The 18,004-nt window shown below is 50.8% G+C and overlaps 1 protein-coding gene across 3 annotated transcripts in view; it reads left to right on the forward strand.

Moving 5' to 3' along the window:
* Positions 1-10,345, forward strand: part of PRMT2 (protein arginine methyltransferase 2) — a 35,838-nt gene extending 25,493 nt beyond the window's left edge. For all 3 annotated transcript variants that reach the window (XM_073888919.1, XM_073888918.1, XM_025863454.2), the window contains exons 7-11: positions 4,077-4,252; positions 6,645-6,774; positions 7,639-7,775; positions 9,361-9,532; positions 10,180-10,345. In XM_073888919.1, the coding sequence (XP_073745020.1) occupies positions 4,077-4,252; positions 6,645-6,774; positions 7,639-7,775; positions 9,361-9,532; positions 10,180-10,212 (648 nt within the window). In that variant the 3' untranslated portion in view covers positions 10,213-10,345. The remainder of the gene's footprint in view (positions 1-4,076; positions 4,253-6,644; positions 6,775-7,638; positions 7,776-9,360; positions 9,533-10,179) is intronic.
* The last annotated feature ends 7,659 nt before the right edge of the window (positions 10,346-18,004 follow it).

Genomic DNA, 18,004 nt, shown 5'->3' on the forward strand with positions numbered 1-18,004 from the left:
ATATCGCCTCGGATTCACTTCTCCGCACGCCCTACCTTCCAGAAAGTGGTCGTTTTTCTGTTCAGAGAGTTGTTGCTATTCTTTTCTTCGATCTCCTGTTGAGTTCGTAGGTGTTCAGAATGGTTTGATACCTATCCAGCTGAATTCCTGAGACCAGACGAAATCTAGGTCTCCTGCTCCTCTGCCATCTTGCTCCGCCCCCTTCTAAAGTTAAGGAATTTAATGAGCATAAATTGAGGGTGAATTAGGGCACCTAGGTGGCTTAGTTGGTTAAGCGACTGCCTTCAGCTCAGGTCATGGTCCCGGAGTCCCGGGATCGAGTCCCACATCAGGCTCCCGGCTCAACGGGGAGCCTGCTTCTCCCTCTGACCTTCTCCCCTCTTATGCTGTTTCTCTCTCTCTCTCTCTCTCTCAAATAAATAAATAAAATCTTTAAAAAAAAAATTAAGGGTGAATTAATTTAATGCTGAGACGCCTGTTAGTTTACAACCTGATATGAACATGCTTTGATAATGTGAACAAGATTCATATTTTCATAAATTGATGTTATATTCACTTTGTAGACCATTTCCAACTTTAAAAAATATTTCTCAGTTGTAATCTCTCTTGAAGCTTTCTTTATGTATAATCTATTGTCTCTCTTCACTTGCATTGAGGTATAATTATAAAGTCATGAGATAGTAAAGTATGCAGGATGATGACTTGATATTTGTATACATTATCGACAGCTTCCCCTCACCCACTGCCCCACTGAGTTAGCACATCTGTCACCTCACAATGACGGCATCGTCAACTGTAGTCACCACGGTATGTAATAGATACTCAGACCTTACTCAGTTTATAATTGACAGTTTGTATCCTTTTACCAATGTCTCCCTGTTTTCCTCACCCCTGAGTTCCTGGTAACTGCTTTTTTACTCTCTTGATTCTATGAGTTCAACTTAAAATTTTCTTTTTTAAGATTTCCCATATAAGTGATATGATGCAGTATTTGTGTATCTCTGTGTGGCTTTTTTCCTTAGCATAAGGCCCTCTAGCTTCATCCATGGGTTTGCAGATGGCAGAATTTCCTTCTTTCCCATGGCTGAGTAATATTCCATTGTGTGTGTGTATCTGTGCTGTATATCACACATGCATCACATACATATCTCATATTTTCTCTATCCATTCATCCATCAGTGGACACCTAGGTTGTTTTCATATCTTGGTTATTGTGAACTTAGGAGCACAGGCACCTCTTAGATAATGATTTTGTTCCTCTGGGCATGAACCCAGAAGTGGGATTGCTGGATCACATGGTATTTCCAGTTTTAACTTCCTGAGGAACCTCCATACTGTTTTCCACACTGGCTGTTACATTCCCACTAACAATGTTGAAGCGTTCCCTTTTCTACATATTCTTGCCAGCATTTGTTATCTTTTGTCTTTTTTTTTTAAGATTTGTTTATTTTAGAGAGAATGAGAGAGAGAGAGAGCACAGAGGGGAGGAGCAGAGGCAGAGGGAGAAGCAGACTCCCTGCTTGAGTGTGGAGCCCGACACAGGGCTCGATCCCAGGGCCCTGAGATCACAACTCGAGCTGAAGGCGGACGCTTAAACGACCAAGGTGTGCAGGCACCCTGGCTGATAAAAAGAAGAATAAAGTTGGAAGAGTTACATGCCGCCTGACTTTACAAACTTAGCACAGTAGTCAAGACAGTGCAGTATCAGTGGGCAGACACATAAGTCAGTGGAATGAGATGGAGAAATAGATGCCTAAAACTATACTCAATTGATTTTAACAGGGGAGCAAAGTCAGTTTAATGGAGAAAAGGTAGTCTTTTCATTAGAAGATATTGGCAGTTAGTTGGCCATCCATATGTGAAATAAAAAAAAGAAGAAAGAAGAAAAGAACTTCATTTTTAAGCCTCATACCTTCTACAAAAATGTTAATTCAAAATTGATTCTAGATCTAATAACATAGACTATAAAACTGTAAAACTTTAGAAGAAATCGGGAGAAAATCTTCATGGGTTAGGCAAAGAGTTTTTAGTTGATTCTTAAAGCATGATCCATTAAAGAAAAAGTTGATATGCCAGACTATCAAAATTAAAAATGCTCTGTAAAACAAAATGAAAAGCCATGGTAAGATTAGGAGAAATTATTTGCAAATCACATATCTAATGTGTATCCTGAATATACAAAGAACTCTCAAAATTCAGCAGGAAGAAAGTAAACAACCTAAGTGAAAAATGGGCAAAAGACTTGAATAGAGACCTTATACCAAAGTATATATAGATGGATGAGAAATAAGCATGTGAAAAGACATTAAACAGGGACATACAAACTAAAACTGTAACGAGGTACCACTACACGCCTATTGAAATGGCCAAAATTGTAGTAACACCACGTGCCATGGACAGCTAAAACTCAGTAGTGACACAGCCACCCTGGAAGACCATTTGGCAGTTTCCTGTAGGGTTACAACTACACTTCCTCTACAACCCCATAATTACACTTCAAGGTATGGACACTGGAGAAACAGGCTGTGTTCACACAAAAGCCTGTATGTGAGTGTTTATACCAGCTCCAATTATAATTGCCAAAAAACTGGAAACAACCCAAGTGTCCTTCAACAGGTGATTGGATGAGCAGCTGTGGTACATCCACACAGTGGGGTACTACTGGGCAATAAAGAATGAACTACTGGGGCGCCTGGGTGGCTCATTCGGTTAAGGGGCTGCCTTCGGCTCAGGTCATGATCCCAGGGTCCTGAGATCGAGTCCCACGTCGGGCTCCCTGCTCAGTGGAGAGAGCCTGCTTCTCCCTCTCCCTCTGCCTGCCTCTCTGCCTACGTGTGCTCCCTCTCTCTCTCTGTCAAATAAATAAAATCTTTAAAAAAAAAAACTACTGATACAGAAATATCATGGACAAACCCCAGAGACATTACAGTGGCATCATTAAAGTCATATAGAGTAATTAAAACAGTGTGATGCTCTAACAAGGAGAGACACAGAACAGGATAGAAAGCATAGGGCAGAACCTTCTAGCCTATGAAAAAGTTAATATTCTGAGTGAAAGAAGCCAGTCTCAAAAGATTCCATTTATGTGACATTCTCAAAAAGACAAAGCCACAGGGAGGCCAGTTAGTGGTTTCCAGAGGTTGGAGGTGGTGGGAGGAGGTGACCACAAAGGATGTCACGAGGAGTGTTTGGGGTAATGGAACTGTTCTGTATCCTGATTGTGGTTGTGTTACACAGATCCAAAGAAGTGTTAAAATTTGTAGACTGACTGACTCTTGGTAACTTAACAAAATAAAATTAAAAATTATCTGTATATAATTTTCACATGTGTGCATGTGTGTGTATGTGAAGAAGAGTCCTTGAGGATAAGCTGCCAAGCAAACAATGGTTCCTTTTGGATGCTGGGTTTACTCATGACTTTTATTTTTGTTTGTGCTTTTCTGAGTTTTCTAAATTTTTCCATACTAAACATAAACTACTTCTGTAATAAAAACCGCCTGAAGTTACTTAAGAAAAAGCCCTTCTGGTCTTCCCTGCACGCTCCCTGCACACTCCCTGGTTCAGACACAAAGGCTGGCTTCTTGGGGCTGCTACCAGCCCCCGCTCCCCATCTCAGGCATCACATGCCACCTGTCCGCTGCGGTCTGAGGGTGTGAGGTGGCGTTAAGCTGCTCTTACGACTTAAGTACCACACGAACCTCCGTGGCACGCCTGCTTTAATGTTTCATGTTTTTAAGAAGTGATCTCAGTCAACTTACAGGGTTATGAAAATTCTGAGAATACCCCAGAGGCCAGATTTATATGGTTTGACAGTGAAAACTCCGCAGTGCTTCGGGGCTGTTAAAAATGGAGTCGCAGCTGACTTGGGCTGAGAGAGATGGTGAGAGGGAAGGTCTCTCCTGTCGGCCGGGCCCAGTTGTGAACCCAGTGCAGTGTGAGCTGGTGTGACTCCACCCCAGGCTGGGGTGGGGACCAGCGACGCCACTGGTGTGGGTACAAGGTAAGTCCTCCCAGACCGTCTGTCACAGGCACGGGCCTCAGTCACCATGTCCCCTGTGTGTCTCCCTCCTGTGCAGTTTGAGTTCATGATTGAGTCGATCCTGTACGCCCGGGATGTGTGGCTGAAGGAGGATGGGGTCATCTGGCCGACCACGGCCGCGCTGCACCTGGTGCCCTGCAGCGCAGACAGAGACTACCGCAGCAAGGTGCTCTTCTGGGACAATGCCTACGAGTTCAACCTCAGCGCCCTCAAGTGAGTGCGGCGGGGTGCGCGCCCGCGTGTTCCTGGCCGCCTGGCTGGGTGCGCCACCGGCTTGCTAGACACAGAGTGACTGCTCTGTTGTAGGGCCTGCCACGACACGGATCTGAATTCATTCACAGGCCTAAGAACTTCACAGGTTGGCTTTCATGCCTTCAAACTGGTAATAGATGTGATGGGAAATGACAAGGCTTTTGTAGTCTAAGTTCTCAGATATCATGGGGAGAATGTCATGGTTAGAAACAAGGCCTTTCTAAATATGTGGTCTGTTAAGACACAAATACATGTTCGTACTAAGAGCTATTCATTTTTTTTTTAAAGATTTATTTATTTTTTTGAGAGAGTGAGAATGAGAGAGAGAGAGCATGAGGGGGGGAGGGTCAGAGGGAGAAGCAGGCCCCTCGCTGAGCAGGGAGCCCGATGCAGTGAGGGCCAGGTGAGCCTGGATGCCTGCTGGATGCCCAGATGGGGGGCTCTGGGCCTTTGTGGTTCCTATTAAACAATTCAAAAGACGAGATGATAATGCAAAGGTAAGAAGTCTTCCCCAGTTAACCTGTTGAAGCATTGCACTCGCAACCCGAGCCCCAGAGGGGATGGAGAGGAGGGGTCCCCGGCGGGGCTGTTCTGTCGTTTGTCTAGGGGAAAATGGGCAGGCAGGGCTGGGAGGGTTTACAGTAGAGCAGCGAGGAGGTTCCGATGTGGCCGGGTGTAATGTCTAAGCTGGAGGCACTGGGATGAAGGCAGAGTGGTCCTGAGACAAGAAAGGACAGGGCAGCAGGACGGGGTGGACACGCACAGGACGTGTGTGTGAGAGGTGGGGCAGGAGGGGCACAGGTGGCAAAGTGTTCTGGGCCATTGCTGGGCCCCTTGAAACCTCTTTCCTCTCATACTGTACATTGAAATTTAATTTCACATGGGTTTAAGAGTTTTGTCTTAGAACATGTGCATCAGGTACAGGAATCCATGGGGGCCTATGTGTCAGGCTTTAGATGGGAAGTCAACAGAAAGAAGGCAGCACTGGACTTCAGTCTATAAAAATTGACATCTGTGTGTCAGCAGCATAAATACAACTCAAAAAGGCGGCGACTGCTTAGAAAAGTTGCTAGCTGACGGATCCTAGAGTCAGAAAAAGATGTATGTCCAGTGAAATTATAGCCAAGTCACAGGAATAAGCAAGTCACAAAAACTAAATAAAGTCACCATTTAATATTTGAAAGAAATCGCAACATCATTAGTGATTAAATGCAAATTAAAATAAATGCCATTTTTGCCTACCAGACGAACAAAGATTAGACAGCAGTTGATGCTGTCAGCTTCAGGTGAGACGGGACGAGCCCGTGTGCCCAAAGCTGTGGGTGTGGGGGGCCCTGCAGGCTGGTGTCCGGCGTCCACCCCTGTCCCTGTCTGTCCCGATGCCACGGCGTGCTCCCGTACACACGACGTGGGGAACAGACAGCGTTCCAAAGGAACGTGGCTGGGTTGTTGTATGTCCACCCGATGGATTAAGAGATGGTGAAAGTGGTAGGACACAGACCATGTCTACAGAATGGCTTCTACTTTGCATAAAAACATATATGAATATATGTCCGGGGGAGAAGATGACTAAATATATCAAGGGCATGGGAGATTCAAGTTTTTTCTTTGTACTTTTCTATATTTTCCTAGTTCCTTATATGTGCATAATTACTTTTATCAGAAAATATTAAAAATATGTCCATATCGTGGCATCTTTATTTAAAATGTTGACTTTTAATTACTGTTTCAGAAGTTAGCGCTGTGCTTAATTTTGGAAGCATTTCTGTGGTAGATGGTAGGTGACTTTGGGCAAGCGCAGCGTTCAGCAGTGGAACGGACGGGCGTTAGACGGGGTGACGGCAGGACGACCATGCAGGGCTCAGCGCCTGTATGCAGGGGCTCCTCCTGAGAGTCGGGCTCTAGGGGGGCCTGCAGGCTTGCTGGCTCAGTACGTTTCTTCCCCGGTCATCCAGAACAGGAGTATCTTATTTGCTGTGACAATCTTCGGTCCGGTCCTCACCTTCCTACTCTGTGAGGTGATGAAGTGTCCACATAATGAGGGGAAGGCAGGCGAGGGACCCGTGGGAGGCTCCCATGGACCTCCTGTCTACGTGTCAGGAGGAGGGCCTCGGAGTGGGTCTGGGCACTGCCCGTGTGGGAAAGGCTGGTTTCTGTGTGTGTTCAGGCCCCGTGAGGAGGATGGAGGTAGGAGCCCTCCAGCCCTGCCTTGGTGCCCTCGTGCTGCAGGCCGTGGCTTGGAATCCCTGCTAGTGCTGGAGGGAAAGAGCGAGTGCTGTGGTCGTGCGTGTGTGTGTCACGGCCGGAGATGTTGGTACGCGCCTCAGAGCAGTGCCTTTGACTCTTTCCCTAGATCTTTAGCAATTAAGGAGTTTTTTTCGAAGCCCAAGTATAACCACATTTTGAAACCAGAAGACTGTCTCTCTGAACCATGCACCATATTACAGCTGGACATGAGAACCGTGCAGATTGCTGACCTAGAGGTGAGAGAAGATGCGCGCTTCCCTTTCACATTAAGTAAGCGGCACACACACGCCGAGACTTCCGTGTGAATGTTATGAACTTGCCTTTGATTTTCCCAGAGTCTTTTCTTTTTTATGCTCTGATTTTGTATCTTGTATTTTACATTATTTTCTTTATTGCTAACCTCTTTAACATCATCAGTTCTTCTTAGATATATGTTTAATATTTTCAGCATCTTCAGATTCTAATAAATTATATCCAGTTTCTTCAAGGACTTTCAATTAAAATTTTTTTCGCTACTGTTGATGACAGAATTCTTAATTCTTACTTTTACTTACTCCCTGTTGCCACGAGGTGGCGTGTGTGGATTCCGGAGGATCTCATTTTAAGGGTGTGCTGGGAGGTGCAGGTGCAGGAGAGTGTGGGGGTCACTGGAAGCCCCTGCTGGGGCTCAAATGGGCAGAACAACGTAGGGACTGAGCTCTTGACTCTGCACTTAGTTTTGCAGAATAGAGACCCAGCCTGGAACTTTATTGATGCAAGGAATTGAGAAGAAATAGTATTCCACTCAAATTTGGGCAAATGCCCAAATTGCTTGAAACCTTTTCTGATTATCTGCAGCATTTGAATTTATGATGCCAGTTTTAATACTTTCTGGAGGAAGAAATTTTATGTGGTGTTTGCTGTGTTCAACTAAACTAGCAAGTTGCAGTCGTAATTACTGAACTAGACGGTAGGGCTGCTGAGTGCAGTGCAGGGAGGTGGGATCTGTGAGGTGGGGCCAGGCGGAGGACAGTTGCTAGTTCTTGTTCAGGGAGACCCTTGCAGCCTGGCGTCACGTGCTTGCGGAAACCATGTCCCTTTCTTATCGTTTGCTTGAACAGACAATGAAAGGTGAGCTGCACTTTGAGATCAGGAAAGCCGGCACTCTGCATGGATTCACAGCCTGGTTCAGTGTCCGGTTTCAGAGCCTGGAGGAGGATGAGCCCCAGCTGGTGCTGAGCACGGGCCCATTGCACCCGTGAGTGTGCGCCTCCCGTGGGGGCTCCACACAGCAGCCCCGGAGGAGCGGATGCGGTTGGCCTGCCTGCGAGTTGTCAACATGGCAGCCATGTGCAGAGATCTGGCAGTGCTGGCTCGTTAGCCTGGGCTCTGCAGACCGTGCTGCCCTGGGCCTTGAGCAGGGTGTGCGGGCAGAGGGCCGGCGAGCCCAGGGCTGTGCCCCACCCGCCCGTGCACTGGGCTTCCCTGAGCTGCCCTCTGACCCCTGCATACATAGGAGGAGCAGACTTGGGCTTCCTCAGTTGCCCTGGACGCTGCTTTAGCTTCCTATGGTCTCATACAAACACAGTCCACCAGAGTTCTAGGGGCTTTTAACTCAGACTTTCTGGGGGAAGGTCAGTGCCTCTTGAGACAAATCTCTTAAAAAAAGATTTTATCTATTTGTCAGAGAGAGCACGAGCAGGGGTAGGGGACAGAGGGAGAAGTAGGCTCCCTGCAAAGCAGGGAGCCCAACGTGGGGCTTGAACCCAGGACCCTGGGGACCATGACCTGAGCTGAAGGCAGACGCTTCACTGACTGAGCCACCCAGGTGCCCCTTGAGACAAATATTTTTTTGCAGTAACATTTTGATGCTGCTCACTTGCTTGAGCATCCTGGGAAGCTGACGTCTGCTTCTGTGCTGGACACAGCAGCCCCCCCTGGAAACGCTGACTTCCTCTGGGGCCTTTGTTGTCCTGTTCAGTAACTGCCCTGGACCAGGGGGGGTTGCAGCAGCGTCTGGGTTAGATGCTGGCTGTGGCAGTGGGCCCAGAAGGACCCCAGATGCCCTTCGGTAAAGCGGGGGCAGAGCCGAGGGGCTGTGTGCTCCGAGTGTCCTGTGGAGGTGGCAGGGCTGGGGCTCCGGCCAGCCTTCCTTCCAGATCCAGCCAGCACAGATGTGAGCTGTCACCAGATGAGGGTAGGAACACGAGAAACCCAGTGGACAGTCGTGTGCCTGGGTAGTCTTCCCCCAGTGTGTCCACACACAGGTGGGGTGGGGCAAGCAGGGTGCAGACATGGGACAAGCGCTCTGTGAAGGCAGAGAGAGACTCTCACAGTGGGTGAGGCAGGAGGGAGGGTAAGCCGGTGAGCGTGACCGTGGGGTGCACGCAGGTGTCGGGCAGAGGCAGTTGTGCCATGCTCTCAGAGCCGGTAGAACCTAAAAAGCTTGGGAGTTGTGACCATTTCTCCCAAATGTTACAGTTGTCATGCTTACCTTCCGCCTGACTCTCACAGGAATAATCACTTTTTTGGACTGCAGAGACTAGATCTCGGGCATTGGCAGCTTAGAGACCAAGCAGGGAACTTTGGGTAGATGCCCACTGTGCCAGGGTGTAAGGGGCCTGTGCCCGGCCATGTGTCCTCTGAGCCACCAGCACCAGCTGCCCTCACCCTCCCGGAATCTGGGCAGCATCCAGGAGCTGCGTCCACCCTGGCTTGTAACTCAGTCCCTGCAACCCACAGAGGCCGTCCGGGTCGTAGGGCTGGGGTGCGTCTGTCCCGCGTGCGGGTAAACCTGAAGAGTCCGGCTCCAGAGAGGTGACCCCATGCCCCGTGTCTTGCAGCACCACCCACTGGAAGCAGGTGCTGTTCATGATGGACGAGCCTGTCTCCGTCCTCACGGGAGATGTGGTCACAGGCTCGGTTGTGTTGCAGAGAAACCCCGTGTGGAGGAGGCACATGTCTGTGGCGCTGAGCTGGTCCGTCACTTCCACACAAGACCCCACATCGCAGAAAGTAAGATACTTAGCTGTCAAGTCAGGTGCTGGGGCGCTGGTCCTAGGAGACGGGTCTGGGGTGATCCCACGGCCAGACCACACGGCCTCCTCTGCTGTGTTATTTTTCTGACCCTCCTGATGGGAAGTGAATGCTGTCACTTGCAGAACAGGAATCAGAGGGCGAGGAGGTGAGTCTGTGAGGGCAGAGGCCCAGCCCAGCCAAGGTCCACCCTTTGCGTGTCCAGGAGGCCCCGGTGAAGAGCCGGGGCTGGGGGCCGGCCCACTGCCGGTGGTGCGTGATGTAGGCGTGTGGTGTGGGTCACCTTCCCACCGTGGCAGCGGTTCGAGGGCTGAGGAACCATCCCGCCCACGGTGAAACTGTGGCCAGGTGGGGCCCGGGGCCTGTGTCTCACAGAGGCTGCTGACAGGGGAGTCTCATGGGGTAGTGTAGGGCAGAAAAAACCAGAGGGCTTCTCCCTATGTTTTAATACCTCTTTTATACTTTGTTTTATGCTAATTTTATAAGTTTCAGCGTTTGTCATTAAAAAAATTTCTGCACCTAAATGTTCTTTTGTAAAATATTAAGTTGTTATTAGGAAGTACTGCATGTTAATCATACTGAAATGATTTCTGATTTGATTGCTTTGTTTTCTTTGTCTTTTTCAGGGTGGAGAAAAAGTCTTTCCCATCTGGAGATGACAGTTGAAGTTCTGTGGGAAGCAGTGTGCAGACACTGCGGGAATGAACCCGCGCGAACGAAGACGCACTGGGACGGGGGCCCACGTTCTCGCTGCCCGCGTCTGTGGGCTCGGGCCCGTGGTCAGGGTCGTCCACCGACGGCTGCGCTGTGCTGGGCGGGAGCCCCCCACCGCCGTCACTGCCTGTGTCCGTCCTCTAGAAGTAGGCTGTGTCTCCAGGTGTCCACAGTGCTGGCTTGTGGGTGAGTCGGTGGCACAGTGTCCCTAGCTAGGTCTAGTTCTAAACTCGTAGGACACACACGCATCAACCTCGTACTCCTGTGAAAGTGGCTGTTCACGCATCATGTGTCATGGTGTCCTTTGCTGCCCTGGTTCCTCCCGCACCGTGCGGAGTGTGGGGTCCCAGCAAGCCGTGCGGGACCTGCAGCTGGAAACGCATGTGACGGGACTCTGCATGTAGTACAGTTGTAGAGATGTCTTCCAGATAAATTATGTGTTGGCACATAGCACATGCCCAATAAATATTTTTAAATAAATGAATGTTGGTGTGTATCCCATTTCTGTGCACACACGCTCTGTTACAAGCATGGGGTCGCACTGTTGGCACTGCTTCGTAACCTTTCTCCTCTAGCCTGGAGGGACGGGTCTGCAGTTTTTTGTGTGTATTGTTTTGATTTTTAGTTAACTTTTTATTGAAATATAAGATATATAGCCCAAACCGCATAAGTCATGAGTGCACAGATGAGTGAAATTTCACAGAGTGGACATCCGTGTAACAGCGCCCCTTGCACTCGGTACCTCCCAAGGGTTGGTAATGCCGAACTTCTGACACTATAGATTGCTTTTGCCTGGTTTTGAGCATTGTGTGAGTGGAGTTACAAGTTGTCTGTTTTCTATAGACTGTTTGTGTCCTCCCCAAATTCCCAGGTTGAAAACGACCCCCCAAGGTGATGCTATGAGGGGGTGGGGACTTTGGGAGGTGGTTAGGCCATGGGGGGGGGGGCCGCCCTGCCACCCATGATGGGATTTGTGCCCTTCGAGGGGAGAGTCCAGAGGGCGGCTCGCCCCTGCCCCGGCGGGAGGACCCAGCAGAATGTGGCGTCTGGGAACCAGGAAGCGGTCTCTTCAGACACCAGATGTGCTGGGGCCTTGATGTTGGACGTCCAGCCTGCAGACTGTGAGAAAGAAGCTGATGTACGGTCGGCCAGGTCGGCGGTGGTACAGTGTGGGAGCCTGTGCAGTCTGAGGGTCCGTTTGTGTCTGCGTCCCTCAGCCCCCATTACATGCGGGAGACCCGCCCGCAGGTTGTGTGCAGTGCCCTGCCGTCCGATGTGCCATAGTTCACGTCTTCTTACCCCGTGCTGGACAGCTGGCTCGTTTCCCATGACCAGCTGCCGTGAGGGGTGCACGCACGTATGTGCACACCGAGCTCGGCTTCACCAGGAACGGCCAGACCGCTTTTCAGACGTGCCTCCTCGCGGTCATGCGCGGGCCGGCGCTGCGCACCCTCAGCCCCTGCTGTTGTCTGCGGTTTGTCTTTTGCCCGTCCTGGTGGGTGTGTGGATGTAGTGGGCGGTTGTGTTTCTCATCAGTTGTGCAGGGGTTCTTGAGATAATCCCGCTAGGAGTCCTTCGTAGGTTTGTTCTGTGAACATTGACTCTGTGCCTTGTTCTTCCCTCTCTTTAGAGTATTCTAGGGCGCCTGGGTGGCTCAGATGGTCAAGCGTCTGCCTTCGGCTTAGGTCCTGGGATCGAGTCCCGCCTCGGGCTCCCTTCTCCTTGGGAGCCTGCTTCTCCTTCTGCTTCTCTCTCTCTGTCTCTCTCTCTGTCTCTCTCTCTCTCCCTCTCTCCCTCTCTCCCCCTCTGTCTCTCATGAATGGATAAATAAAATCTTTAAAAAAATAGAGTATTTTAAACAGAAGTTCTTAAGTTTTATTTTGTCCAATTTGACATTGTTTTCTTTTATGGGTAATCTTGCTGTGTCCTGTTTAAGGAATCTTTTCCTATTCCAAGGTCTATAAGATGTTCTGTAGTCTCTTATATAGCTTATTTTGTTTTATCCTTGGCGTGTAGATCAGCACTCCACCTGGCCTGCGTTTCTGCCACAGTTGTGAGGGAGGGGTTGAGATTAATTTCCCCCCATGAGGTAGATGCTTCAGTTGTGGATTTTCAACTTCTTTCCTTTTCTGATGCATGCACCAACACTTGACTTTTCCTTTAGAAATACTTTAGCTGCAACTACATATTTTGATATATTTTCAGTATCTCCCAGATTCAAATATTCTCTGATTCCCATTATGATTTCTTCTGTTGTACCATGGGCTACTTAGAAATTGTGGCGTAATTTCAAAAGGTGGGATTTTCTAGTTATTTTTCCTTATTAATCTCTAGCTGAATGTCCCTGTGGTCCGAGAACAACTGGAGGGATTTCATTCTCCTGAAATCTGCCGACTTGCGTGTGTCAGCCGCGTTCATAAGTACTCGAGTGTGTCTCCTGTTGTTGGACACAGAGCCCTCAGCGCATCATCGAGATCAAGTCGATCAGTTGTCTTGTTCAGACAGTTGGCTTTTGACTGATACTTTTGTCTGCTTGTTCTGTCAGCCGGACTTAGACTCTCTCAGTCCGCTCAGGCCGGTGGCGGAAACGACGGTTGAGCTCTGGAGGCTGGGAAGACCAAGACCAAGGGGCCGGACAGTTTGGTTCCAGATGGCCGCCTTCTCCATGTGTCCAGGGAGAGGGAGCAGGGGCTTTCTGGTGTCTCTTCCTGAAAGGACATATCTGCCTGAGTGAGAACTGCACCTCAGTGACCTCATTTAACCTTGCTACTTCCTTAAAGCCCCAATCTACAAATACAGTCACATTGGGGGTCAGGGCTTTGCTATGTACAGAATGTTGGTGCCCCTCCAAAACTCATATATTGAAATTTAATCCCCCCACTGTGCTGGTATGAGGAGGCGGGGTCTTTGGGAGGTGATTAGGTCTTGAGGGTGCAGCCTGCACGAGTGGGGTTAGTGCCCTCATAAAAGAGACCCCAGAAAACACCCTTGTCCCTTCCTCCACATGAGCACACAGTGAGCAGCCCGTGTGGGAACCAGGAAGCAGGTTTTCACCAGACACAAATGTGCTGGTACCTTGATGTTGGACTCCCAGCCTCCAGACTGAGAGAAATGAATTTCTGTTATTTATAAGCCCCCAAGTCTATGATCGTCTGTTATAGTGGCTGGAGCAGACAGGCCTGTGGATTTTGGAGGACACAATTTAGACCATAGCATCCTGCCTCCTGGCCCCCAAAATTCATGTACTTCTCGCATGCAAAATACATTCATTCCATCCCAACAGCCCCAAAGTCTTAACTCATCCCGGCACCTACTTCAAAGTCTACACCAGATCCTGGGGCAGAATCCCTCTCCTGTGGTGAGCTTCTAAAACGGTGATGGGGCAGGCACAGTGTGCAGACATCTGCTCCAGAGGAGAACTTGGAAGAACAACAAGGTGGGAAACCCAGCAAGCAAAATCCACCAGCTCTTCAGGATCATTAACCTTGTTGGTCGGATGCCCACTGGGGATGGGCATTGGGGAAGCAACCCACCCCGCTGCTCTAGGGGGAAAGAGCTGTGGTGGGCATGGCAGCCCTGGGGCCCTTCCCTTTCCTGGCTGGCGGGCTGTGATGTCGATCCCATGTTCTTCTGGCTTTTAACATTTGCTCTGCAGCTTTGGTCTTCAGCATTTTTATCACATTGTCTCTGTGTAAACCTTTTGAATAGTCTGGAGTTCATGAGCTTCTTGAATCTGTGGGTGGATATTATTCATCAATCTTAGTACAGTCGGGGGGTTTTTGCTTTACATGTTTCTGCCCTGTTTTCTCTCTTCTCTGCATTTGGTCCCAGTTACACATCTGCTAGCAAACTGTTTGCCACACCCCACATGGCTCTGCGGTCTTCTTTATTTTTTGTTCTTCTGGATGCTCATGCTTCCATCTCATGCTGTCCTACCCTCTGTGTGATCCTGGGCTCTGGGGTGCTTCCTTGGCCATGGCCGTGGGGAGCATGGGGGCCACAGAGCCCCTGCTTGTTTTCAACACCTGGGAGACACCGAGCGGATGATGCCGACGAACTGCCAGCCCAGAGGACAGGAGCAAGGGGAGGCAGCCCTGAGCCAGCAGGACAGAACCTCCTGCCAGAGTGCCGAGTGGGGGTGCAGCTCGGAGGGGCTGCTGAGCTTACTGAGTTGTGTGCTGTCCTGGGTGTCCGTGGTCACGTGCTGAGGAAGCTGATGTCAGTGCGGCCCCTGGAGCAAACATGCAGTCGGGATGGCTGTGGACCTCGGAAAAGCAAGTGGGGATGGGTGAGCCCACAGGGGATATAGGCTGTGCCTGGGTAATGTGGCGGGGGGTGAGGAGTCACTTTGTAGGTACGGCCAGAACACAGCTTCAGAGTGTGGAGATCTCCCAGGGGGAGAGGCTGAGGCTCCAGCCCTGTGAGGACATGCAGGAGGTGTGGGCCACGCCGGGGTCCGTGAAGCCCCGTGGGGCCACTGGCATCTGGGCATGGGAGGTGAGCTTCTGCAGACTGTGAGGAGGGCCAGGCTTGGGGAGGGTGAAGGCCCTAAGTAACAGGTGAGGCACCAGCAGGGAAGCAGCTCTCTCTTCAGCTGGCTCACCTGGGGGCAGGGCCATGGCAGCATGGAATCCAGAGTCCCTCTCACCACCTACCCCTCACCACAGCCCTGTCCTAAGTGGAGAGCTGCGGGTCTGAAGGGCAGGGGGAAATTGTCAATGGTGTCTCTCTGGCTGATCCTATGACTCAAGGTTCTTGTCCCAGCTGAAGATGCTAGAATGGGGGCAGGGCTCACCAGAAGCCCTCACCATCCAGGGGCACAGAGCATGCGGCCCCTGTGCCAGGCAGGAGCCCAGGCTGGGCATAAGGGGGCTCTGTCTACCTGGCTCTCCCTTCTAATCCTAGGGCTCTCTCTCTGCAGCACATCTGGAGTCCAGTCGGGGCTCTCTCTACACATCTGGAGTCTGGCTGGGACTCTGCAGCACATCTGGAGTCCAGCCAGGACTCTCTCTCTCTGTAACAGATCTGGAGTCTAGCCAGGACTCTCTCTGCAGCACATCTGGAGTCCAGTCGGGGCTCTCTGCAACACATCTGGAGTCTGGCTGGGACTCTGCAGCACATCTGGAGTTCAGGCAGGGGCTCTCTGCAGCACATCTGGAGTCCAGCTAGGGCTCTCTCTACACATCTGGAGTCCAGCCAGGGCTCTCTGCAGCACATCTGGAGTCCAGGCAGGGGCTCTCTGCAGCACATCTGGAGTGATGAGGGAAACCTGTGGAGCTCTGACCACAGTCCTTGGAAAAGTAACTGAATGAAACACCCCCTCCTCCTTTGGTTAAAAATGTTACTACTTATCTAGATTTCAAATACACTTTTTGTCTTCAGTGAGAATATGTATAAATATTGACAAATATAAAAATGAGGATGGAACAAGTGTGTTGCTACAATACAATGTTTTAATTAGATAATAATAAGTGCAACCTAAAATTTTTGTTTCTAAAAATGAAATAAAAAAAGACTTAGAAGCAGGGTTACTCATGTTATACAAACCTGGATTTTCAAATGTTTCCAGAATCTGGTTTCTGTTCATGGTAACATACACCAAACATGTTTCTGGGTCCATTTGGTCATGGTTTGGCCAGGACCCCTCAGCGGTGTCCAGAGCCTCAGGGCAGGGTGTTTGCCCCTGTACACCTGTCTTCCCTGAAGGCCCCACTCTCAGCGGGTGGCTGTGCTTTCTGTGTCTACTGAGAAAATAAAGCAACTGTAAGAGAGCTCCTGCACTCTGGGAGAACAGAATCAACAAACTCAGAAGGTCAAGTGATGATAGAGCTGTGAAGAGAATGTTCTGGATGTTTATATCAAGAACAACAGAGGCTGTCAGTCTGGGTGTAGGTCACAGAGGATGGTTAGAAGAGGTGTCTTTGAGGAGGTGGCCTGAGGAAAGTGGGCTCTGTAGGCAAAGGGTAGTAGTGCAAAGGCCCTGGGGTGGCGGGAGCCCAGCAGCCTCTGGGCACCCATCCTCCTGGTACCCTCCCCACCTCAGCCCCTCGGAGTCTGCAGCTACAGACAAAAAGTTATAGAGCCCCATCCTATGTCGTTCAGAGTGTGAATAGCTTTCCAGTACCCTGCCTCCCAGCCCTCCTCCAGAGTCCCTTTTGGCTCAAGCCAAGCAGACAAGCAGTTGGCCTTTGCTTGGGGCGGGGGTTGTGTTTAGGAATACTTGTCTGCTCACTGGCCCTGGTCCCCGCTGTGTGGTTTCTGTCCAGAGTCCTCTGCACCCTCGAGCTGACAGCTGTGAGCGTCTGCCCCCAGAGACTGCAAAGCAACCTCAATATTGTGACAGGAAGACCTCGTGGGAGATGCATTTGGCCGGTTCTTTACAAAATGTGTTCTGCACACACGCAGATGGTGCCCCGGGGGTCCAGACTGTGCGTGCGGGGCTTCTTTCTCTGGAATTCAGCTGCTGACTGCATCAGCAGGCTTTCACTCAGCAGGGAGCTGGCTAATGCGTGTGCAGCCGTGTGAGTTCAGATGAGACCCCAGGCCGCAAGACCACCCGCCGGCAGGATCTTTCTGCAGGGTGTTGGAGATTCTTGGCTCCACGCTGCCTCACTCAGGCTGGGGCGTTGGAAGTCCTGCCGCTGGACTGGGCTCCAGCCTCTGAGGGTTTGCCTCATGCTGGCCACTCCGTGCACCCCAGGTGCTCTGAGTGTGGACGGTCCTGCTTAGCAAGGGGGATGAGAGGCCCCACACCTCGCTGATGTTTCCAGCCCCCGGGGGGGCGGAGTCTTCCACAGCCAGCACCAAGGGCAGGATCTCCGTCTCCACCAAGCAGCTGAGGTGGGCCCAGGTGCAGCACAGGTGTGACCTGAGTGTGGAAGATGGTTGGTGCAGAAGCAGAGGGACCTGAGGACCAGCCTGAGAGTGCAGGCTCCGGGAGGACCCAGAGCCTTTGTCCATCAGCAGAGGACATGAGGCCCATAGCCAGCCTCACTTAAGTATACCGCGTGGCTCCCTCGCGGCCCGTTGGAGCCAGTGGGTTCTCTGCCTATGGAAGTACCTGGTGTCGTTTCCCTCTAAGTAGGAGGCCCTTGGAGGCTCCCTTAGTGAGTCAGAGCCTGGAAAGAGGACTTAGGGGCCAACTGGGTCAACCAGCTTCGTGTCACTCCCCCCTCAACTGTGCCTCAGATGCTCTTGGCCTTGTTGTCCCGAAGTCCAAGACCTTTGATGCTCTGTGTGTGTCTGGGGGCGACTGCCGTGCTCCGTGGCTAACAGAGGCATCTCTGTGTTCATCAGCTTTGCCCAGTGTCTTTGGAGCCTTTCAGGAAGGGGCAGCAGATAAAATGGTGCCTGACCCTCACATGCAAACTCAGGCCCTTCTTTTCCTCCCACTGACCGTGTGTGGGCCTCCTCTTTCATGGGTTTTGTGGAATTTGTGGTGCCTACTCCAGCAACCCGACCTGAGCAGGGTTCCCCCTGGGCTGTGCCTGGCGGGGGCTGGGACAGGGAGCCATGGCTGAGGGGCTTTGGCCCCACACGCCCCCAGAACGAGCTTTCACCCCTATTTGGTGGGTCCAGAGGGGCTTCCTTAGCTCTCCCATCGGGACCCAGCATCTGGCGGGGCCCCTGAGGATTTATATTCCTTCCCTGAAGTGAGCAGAGCCAGTGAGCTCTGGCCTTCCTCCAGCCCAAGGCTGACGCTCAGGCCCAGCAGCCAGTGAGAGGAGAGGAGAGGGT

Source organism: Callorhinus ursinus, unplaced genomic scaffold (genome assembly GCF_003265705.2).
Source record: "Callorhinus ursinus isolate GAN/ISIS: 27379988/994484 unplaced genomic scaffold, GSC_fseal_2.0 scaffold98, whole genome shotgun sequence".
In the NCBI taxonomy this organism is placed as follows: Eukaryota; Metazoa; Chordata; class Mammalia; order Carnivora; family Otariidae; genus Callorhinus; species Callorhinus ursinus.